At 40.6% G+C, this 8987-nt stretch overlaps 1 protein-coding gene and 2 non-coding genes across 3 annotated transcripts; all 3 read left to right on the top strand.

Moving 5' to 3' along the window:
- Positions 1-1171: 1171 nt before the first annotated feature.
- LOC118386682 (ribonucleoside-diphosphate reductase subunit M2) lies at positions 1172-8187 on the top strand. The gene is made up of 10 exons (XM_035774411.2): positions 1172-1451; positions 1710-1778; positions 2378-2521; positions 2612-2728; positions 2824-2957; positions 3478-3572; positions 3648-3781; positions 3973-4077; positions 5642-5755; positions 7602-8187. The coding sequence occupies exons 1-10, from the start codon at positions 1359-1361 to the stop codon at positions 7752-7754; spliced, it is 1158 nt and encodes a 385-aa protein (XP_035630304.1). The 5' UTR covers positions 1172-1358; the 3' UTR covers positions 7755-8187.
- LOC118387231 (small nucleolar RNA SNORD94) lies at positions 3011-3151 on the top strand. Its single transcript, XR_004826380.1, has one exon. It is a non-coding gene; the product is annotated as a small nucleolar RNA SNORD94 (small nucleolar RNA).
- LOC118387230 (small nucleolar RNA SNORD94) lies at positions 7305-7439 on the top strand. The gene has a single exon (XR_004826379.1). It is a non-coding gene; the product is annotated as a small nucleolar RNA SNORD94 (small nucleolar RNA).
- Positions 8188-8987: the final 800 nt, after the last annotated feature.

Consider the following 8987-nt stretch of genomic DNA (forward strand, 5'->3'; position numbering starts at 1 on the left):
CTGTCCGCAATAGGTTGAGAGAGGCTGGACTGAGGGCTTGTAGGCCTGTTGTAAAGGCAGGTCTTCACCAAACATCACTGGCAACAACGTCGCCTATGGGCACAAACCCACCGTCGTTGGACCAGACAGGACTGGCAAAAAGTGCTCTTCACTGACGAGTTGCGGTTTTGTCTCACCAGGGGTGATGGTCGGATTCACCTTTATCATTGAAGGAATGTGCGTTACACCGAGGCCTGTACTCTGGAGCGGATCGATTTGGAGGTGGTGTGTCACAGCATCATTGGACAAGGCTTGTTGTCATTGCAGGCAGTCTCAACGCTGTGCGTTACAGGGAAGACATCCTCCCTCATGCGGTACCCTCCCTGCAGGCCATACTGCTCGTTCTGTGTGTAATTTCCTGCAAGCCAGGAATGTCAGTGTTCTGCCATGGCCAGCGAGGAGCCCGGATCTCAATCACATTGAGCACGCCTTGGACCTGTTTGATTGGAGGGTGACGATGGGGCCATTCCCCCCAGTAATGTCCGGGAACTTGCAGGTGCCCTGGTGGAAGAGTGGGGTAACATCTCACAGCAAGAACTGGCAAATCTGGTTCAGTCCATGAGGAGGAGATGCACTGCAGTACTTAAAGCAGCTGGTAGCCACACCAGATACTGACTGTTACTTTTGATTTTGAGTCCCCTTTTGTTCAGGGACATATTATTCCATTTATGTTGGTAAACATGTCTGTGGAACTTGTTCAGTTTATGTCTCAGTTGTTGAATCTTGTTTTGTTCATACAAATATTTACACATGTTAAGTTTGCTGAAAATCTTGTTAGTTAAGCCACTAGCCAGCCATCCAGCTTGTTAGTAACCTTTTTTTACTTGCTGTTCTGTCGTATTTTTCTACACATTTCTAACTTCATATATGACATTATGCTTTGTAATTCAACGTTTTAAAAACATAGTACAGTCAAAGTTTTTGGGGATAAATAATGGCATAACTCTATTGTTTCACTTTAGCGCGCCTTTCCTGACATTTGAACTTTTTCCTTTCTTGGTTTTGTAACAGTATCAGCAGTTTTCCCGCAATCTTTAAAATGACGCGAGGGAGAAAAGTGCAATCTGATTGGCTGCACCCTCTTAGAAATTTAAATACCAACAAAAGCTTTGACTCTATTGACTGCTTGGAATCGACCGCCAGAAATTCAATAAATACGGGGAACTCCAGTCGTTTGTGTTTGATTGTGGCGTTGATCTAGGCAATGGAATTGTGCTGTTGATAGTTGTGAATATATATATATATTTTTTTGTGCAATTTTACTGACGTTTAACTTATCCTCAAATTGTTTCTGTTGTGTAACTCGTGTATCTTTAAAAATGTTTGCAACTCGTTCACCACTCGTCAAGAAAGATGAAAACGCTATCACCACTCAAATGGACAACATTTCACTCGTTGACAAGGAAAACACGGTACGTTTGAAGTCAACGTGAATTCTATTTATTTTACCTTGCTATTTTTTTGATGTCGTTGGTTTTATTTAAAAGGTGGTTAGGCAAACTCGCCTCAGCTGGTTAGCTAAATGACGTTACTAGCCGTAACCTAACTAGGCAACGTTAACCTGTCACGTCTTACTTTCTGTCCAGCACATTAATCAATTGAATGTAAATTAAGGAAGCCAGTTATCTAATTTGTCAAAGGTAACAAACATGTCATTCCTCCCAATGCAGCCTCCCAGCCTGAACATGACCCGGATTCTGGCCTCGAAAACCGCGCGCAAAATCTTTGCAGATTCTGAGGTGCGTGAACAATGGCTACTTTTGCTTGAAGTTGTCAGTTTATGCAGTGCTCATTTTTGTAGCTCATTGACATGCCTAATTAACGTTAACATGGTAATTAGCTAGAATGTGTCCGAGGTGTTCATTTGCCGCAAATAATGTCGCCTATTCTAGTTACCTGCCGAGTCATCAAATCATGATGTCGCCTATGTCAAATGTAAGCTAGCAATCGAGGAACTCAAGTCAAGCATATGTTTGAATGGTTAGTAGTAGTTACACAAGCTGTCTACTCAAGTGTTTCATAAGGCTAACTAAAGTCAGTTGTTAGCCAGTAGCCTTCCATTCCAGCCATGTCACGAAAGCCTTTGTCTTGAGTAGGTCACTAGCTAACTAATGTTACATAGCATAACTCAACCGTCTAACGTTGGGTTGTGGACAATCTTAACATTCTACATAAACTGGTATGCCTTTTTGTCTTACTACATGAATGTATTTCCACTTAAATTATAAGCACATTCTGTTTTTCTAACCATTGAAGAAAGTTTGTTTTACCTCTGCAACATTTGACCAGTAATGAGATTAAACTATTTTTTAAATATATATTTTTTGTACTTTGTTAGCCTAAAGATGTCGAGAAATTCAATGCTGAAGAAGAGCCACTCCTGAAGGAAAATCCCCGCCGGTTTGTCATTTTCCCTATCAAGTATCATGACATCTGGCAGATGTATAAGAAGGCAGAAGCTTCTTTCTGGACTGCAGAGGAGGTATGTCCAAGTTGCTGCATCATTAGTGGTGTTGGCATAAGTAAAAAATGTGAGCTTGTTCATGAGATTTTAGTTAATTTTGTTTTCCAGGTTGATCTGTCCAAAGATACACAACACTGGGAGTCTCTGAAGGAAGAGGAGAGATACTTCATCTCTCACATACTGGCTTTCTTCGCTGCTAGTGATGGCATTGTCAACGAGAACCTGGTAAATTGCTTGTGTGTACACAATACAACAGTCAATATTTAGCTATCTACACAAGAAATCACTGATCTAATGGGAGTCTCCTGTTTCTCTACTAGGTGGAGCGCTTTACACAGGAAGTCCAGGTGACAGAAGCAAGATGCTTCTATGGTTTCCAGATCGCCATGGAGAACATCCACTCTGAGATGTACAGCCTGCTCATTGACACCTACATCAAAGACCCCAAAGAGAGGTCAGACTGTCAGTCAAGCTCTTAGTTGATAGTGCAGGGAAGTTCTGTGTTTTCTGGCAGTGGTAAGAAGCGCTGGTTTATGTACCTCAGCTTTTAATGGGAGCTGAGTGTAGCTGCTAGTTCTTAGCACAGTGGGCATGTGGTCTGCTGACTGGGTGGGCTCCTAACATGATATAGATGCCTGACTGTGCCTCATGATGATAAAATATACACTACCAATGCCCTTAATTCAAGACCCTACTGCAATATGTAGCTTTTAGGGTTACCTGACCAAATTTGCATAGGAATGAGTTACAGATCAGGAAATTCAAATTTAATGTGAGTCTAAGCAGTTGCCCTGTTATATTTGCACTTTCTATGCTTCTGTTACAATTACGTTGCATGTTTTGTCACAAACTGAAATTAGTTGAACTTAGTGTTCTTAGCTACCAGAAAATGGCAGTTTAAGTCTTAAGCATTTTATAGTTCAGCCTTCTACTTTGTGACAATGTTGCCTAATATACTTTTCTTTGTCTTACAGGGACTACCTCTTCAATGCCATTGAAACCCTCCCTTGTGTGAAGAGGAAGGCGGATTGGGCCCTGAACTGGATCGGCAACAAAAGTGCTACATTTGGTATGTACATAGCTTTTTTCCTAACCTGCACATGATTGGGTGGTCAGTTGGTAATGAGCTATGTTTGTATTCCAGGTGTGCGTGTGGTTGCCTTTGCAGCTGTTGAGGGGATCTTTTTTTCTGGCTCCTTTGCTGCCATTTTCTGGCTAAAGAAGAGGGGGCTCATGCCTGGCCTAACCTTCTCCAACGAGCTCATCAGCAGAGACGAGGTGGGTGTTTCTATTGCGTTGATTTACCTATGATCCCAGCATGCCAACCTAATTGAAATTAAATCATTACAAATATTTGGTTACTAAACTCCATGGTGTTGGATACCTTTCACGTTCTTGTTTCACTGAAAAAGCAACGCTCTTCATGACTAGTTAACATGATCTTACTAACTAGTTTCATATGAATCCAGGGCTTGCACTGTGACTTCGCCTGCCTCATGTTCAAGCACCTGGTGAATAAGCCCTCAAAGGAGGCTGTCACTAATTTGATCAGGAATGCAGTGGAGATTGAGCAGGTATGTTGATTAAAAGTGAAGGACATGTTTCCCTGATTGAAAGTCCGATGCAGTTTTTCTATCATTTCTAGGTAAGAATTAATTATCTTACTGTGATTTTCAATTAAAAAAATTCTCAGAAATGCATGGTTTAGCAAACAGCTATTTTTAAAGCAGAACATTTGCTGGAGTAGTCTGGGGGGGACAACTAGCTGTTGGCAGAGGTTTGGTAGTCTTATTGTTCTAACTAATTTACTGCCTGGTGATATCACTGGGCTGGTCAAAACTCCATTCCACCAAAACAGGCTAACATTTCAGTCTTTTAAAATGACTACACTAAAAGGGCATCGTTTTCAGTTCTTCCAAACTCTGTGTATGTTAACCTCTTGCTCCTACCTGACACGCAGGCGTCCCATCTAGACATCTGGAAATGCAAATGCGCTACGCTAAATGCTAATAGTACTAGTTAAAACTCAAATGTTCATTAAAATACACATGCAGGGTATTGAATTAAAGCTACACTCGTTGTGAATCCAGGCAACAAGTCAGATTTTTAAAATGCTTTTCGGCGAAAGCATGAGAAGCTATTATCTGATAGCATGTAACACCCCAAAAGACCCGCAGGGGACGTAAACAAAATAATTAGCATAGTCGTCGCTACACAAACCGCACAAATAAAATAAAACATTCATTACCTTTGACCATCTTCTTTGTTGGCACTCCTAGATGTCCCATAATCACTATTGGGTCTTTTTTTCGATTAAATCGGTCCACATATAGCCTAGTATCGATCTATGAAGACTGTGATAAACGGGAAAAAAATAGCGTCTTATAACGTCACGTCATTTTTTAAAATTAAAAAAGTTGACGATAAACTTTCACAAAACACTTCGAAATACTTTTGTAATGCAACTTTAGGTATTAGTAAATGTTAATAAGCGATCAAATTGATCACGAGGCAAAGTATATTCTCTAGCTGTCCGTCTGGAAATAATGTCCGGGTAAATCTCAACCAAAATATCCGGTCGGAGGCTTGCACAAATGGCTTGTCTCTTCTTCGTTTGACCAAGAAACAAAGCCTAGGCAAATGACAAGACTTGACATCGTGTGGAAGCTGTAGGTATTGCAACCTCAGCCCCATTTATTGTGGTTCGCCTTTATCAATGGGTTGAAGTGGCGGATGGATATATATTTTCAGTGATCAGATTTTCCTGCGCTTTTCGATGAAACGCACGTTCTGTTATAGTCACAGCCGTGATTTAACCAGTTTTATAAACTTCTGAGTGTTTTCTATCCACACATACTAATCATATGCATATACTATATTCCTGGCATGAGCAGCAGGGCGCTGAAATGTTGCGCGATTTTTAACAGAATGTTCGAAAAAGTAGGGTAGGAGTAACAGGTTAATCAGGAAAATCTCGTTTGACTGCACTTGGCCTTTAAATGGCACATTTTGACCTAAACTGCACTACCTTTACCAGATCTATGGGCCCTTGTAAAGTTGTGCACTAAGGTGCCATTTGGGACATTAGCTTTTTGTACCCTGCTTATAATTATTTTATGGTCTGATTGTTAATTTCAGGAGTTCCTGACAAAAGCCCTGCCTGTAAAGCTGATTGGTATGAACTGTGACTTGATGACTCAGTACATTGAGTTTGTCGCTGACAGGCTGATGCTGGAACTGGGCTTTGACAAGGTGAGATTATGGTTCATGGCTTTGTCCCCTCATGGTACCTTAATCCCTATGTATTTTTTAACATTTTCTTCACCTTTTATTTAACCAGGTAGGCAAGTTTAAAACAAGTTCTCATTTACAATTACGACCTGGCCAAGATAAAGCAAAGCAGTTCGACACGTACAACGACAGTTACACATGGAGTAAAACAAACATACAGTATAAACATGTCTATACGATGTGAGAAAATTAGGTGAGATAAGAGAGGTAAAGGCAAAAAAAGGCCATGGTGGCAAAGTATATACAATATAGCAAGTAAAACACGAATGGTAGATTTGCAGTGGACAAATGTGCAAAGTAGAAATAAAAAATAATGGGGTGCAAAGGAGCTAAATAAAATAAATACAGTAGGGAAAGAGGTAGTTGTTTGGGCTAATTTATAGGTGGGCTATGTACAGGTGCAGTAATCTGTGAGCTGCTCTGACAGTTGGTGCTTAAAGCTAGTGAGGGAGATAAGTGGTTCCAGTTTCAGAGATTTTTGTAGTTCGTTTCAGTCATTGGCAGCAGAGAACTGGAAGGAGAGGCGGCCAAATAAATAATTGGTTTTGGGGGTGACTAGAGAGATATACCTGCTGGGGCGTGTGCTAAGGGTGGGAGATGCTATGGTGACCAGCGAGCTGAGATAAGTGGGGACTTTACCTAGCAGGGTCTTGTAGATGACATGGAGCCAGTGGGTTTGGCGACGAGTATGAAGCGAGGGCCAGCCAACGAGAGCGTACAGGTCGCAATGGTGGGTAGTATATGGGGCTTTGGTGACAAAACGGATTGCACTGTGATGGACTGCATCCAATTAGTTAAGTATGGTATTGGAGGCTATTTTGTAAATGACATCGCCGAAGTCTAGGATTGGTAGGATGGTCAGTTTTACAAGGGTATGTATGGGGCGGCAGGGTAGACTAGTGGTTAGAGCGTTGGGCTAGTAACCGAAAGATTGATAGATCAAATCTAGAACTGAAGGTAAAAAATCTGTCGTTCTGCCCCTGAACAAGGTAGTTAACCCACTGTTCCTAGGCTGTCATTGAAAATAAGAGTTTGTTTGTAACTGACTTGCCTAGTTAAATAAAGGTAAAATAAATAAAAATGTTATTAGAGAAGACAGTATGCGAATGGAGGCGTGTCCTCTCCTCCTGCTGAGGAAACTAGTATTCTACCGGAGTCATTCACAGAAGAGGTTTGAGATCTGCCTCACTCCCTTTGAATCTGATGAAAAGCATACACATTTGAAAACTACCTTAATTTTATCTATAAAAGGTCTTGCACAACTAGCTAAATTTGTTTTTCACTTCACACTTAAAGACTCAACCCCTGTAAATGTAATTTGCCTGATGCATGAGTGGAGCATGAGTCTTATTACATACAAGCCCATTTGTTTCCCTAAAAATTGATAATCTTGTCACTTGAGACAAATGTGTCCTTTGACATGAGTTTCAATCCAATAAAACCCCATGTTTGAGTTCAAACTATTACCATGGGTCCAAGCACTTTGTTTAGAAATTATTTCTGAAATGGGCTAGCAATGATGAAAAGCGCAGGGGTACGTACCTCAGCTGATAATGGGAGCTGAGTGTTGGTGTTCTCAGCTCAGTGGTCATGTGGTCTGCTGACTTGGGGTGTCAACACGATACAGACGCCTGACTGAGTCTTGCCTGTAAAGCTATAGTAAAAGCATGCACATGTCAAATGTAGAAGCTCACTACTTACTGTAAGTCTGGAAAAACTTTGCTATATGGCAGATGTACAGTATTTAATTTGGATTTGCCTCAAACAGAAGCATTTAACAGACTTTCCACTAACTCTTCCATTTTAGATCTACAGAGTGGAGAATCCATTTGACTTCATGGAGAACATTTCACTGGAGGGCAAGACTAACTTCTTTGAGAAGCGGGTAGGGGAGTACCAGAGGATGGGTGTGATGTCTGGCACCACAGACAACGCTTTCCGGCTGGATGCTGACTTCTAAAGCTCTGCTAAGCTCTTGAGACATTGACCCTTTCAACACTTGAAGAGGACATGGGCCTAGCTACATGTTACTGGACCACCTCATTGTAGCTCCTCATCCATTCCTATGAATGGTTCTCAAATGGCTCACTATATATTGCATAGCTTTTGACCAGAGCTCCCATGGGTCCTGATTTTGGGAGGCAGACTGAGTCTTAATTGCTGGGTCCACAGACATTACCATTCACATCCCACATCTCCTCCAGTGTCTGGTTTTATGTATTTTGTATAGTAGCTTTTTTAATTGTTTTTATCTTGGTTTCTATTTTGTAATAAATGTACAAATTCAACATGCAGCGGCTATTTTTATAATAATTTTAGCCTGGTGTTTTTTTAAGTTTACAGATGGTAATACTGAAGAGTCAACTCTTGGAATTAAAGTTCAATTCAGCTGACCCCTGTAATTACATGTGTTCATTTGGAGTCGCTAATATCATTTCAGTGGTGTATCTGTACTTGAATAACTTACTCCACTGAATTCCTAAAGACAATACTTCTTAATAATTCAAATAAACTCCAAATAAATAAGATTTTGAATGCTCAGGCAGGACTACAACATGGTCCCATTCCACACCATCAATAGAATGTTTTGTAATCATTATTGCCTCTGATCTGGCTTACTCACTAAAAACAACTGCATTTTTTAATGATATTTGAGTAATCCTGGACAGTTGTGTGGGGGGAATGGACTCTATTGTCATACTTGAGGAAAAGTAGATACCTTCCTATAGAAAATGACTAGTGAAAGTCACCCAGTAAAATACTAGAGAAATCATAGATTGTTGATACTTCAGTATATTAAATATAATTGCAAGAATACATTTCAAATTCCTTAAGCAAACGAGTTAGCAAAAAAAAAATAATGATGCCAGGAGCACACTCCATAAGACTTTACAGAGCATGTGGTTGCGTGTCAGATCAGAGGCAGTAGGGATGATCAGGGGTGTTGTGTGTGACTGGACCATTCTATCCTGCTGTGCATTCAAAATGTAACTTCTGGGTGTCAGGGAAAACGTATCGAGTAAAAGTGTACCTTAGGAACGTAAAAAGGTAAATTACAGATACCCCAAAGCTTAACTTGAAGTACTTTAGTAAAATACCTTAAAGTACTCTACACTGCTGTTCCAAAACAATTGTGCCATCTGGTTTGACATTTTAGGTATAGCGTTTCCTTTTACTATTACTCTGGCATTTG

The sequence above is a fragment of the Oncorhynchus keta genome, chromosome 8 (assembly GCF_023373465.1).
Source record: "Oncorhynchus keta strain PuntledgeMale-10-30-2019 chromosome 8, Oket_V2, whole genome shotgun sequence".
Classification (NCBI taxonomy): domain Eukaryota; kingdom Metazoa; phylum Chordata; class Actinopteri; order Salmoniformes; family Salmonidae; genus Oncorhynchus; species Oncorhynchus keta.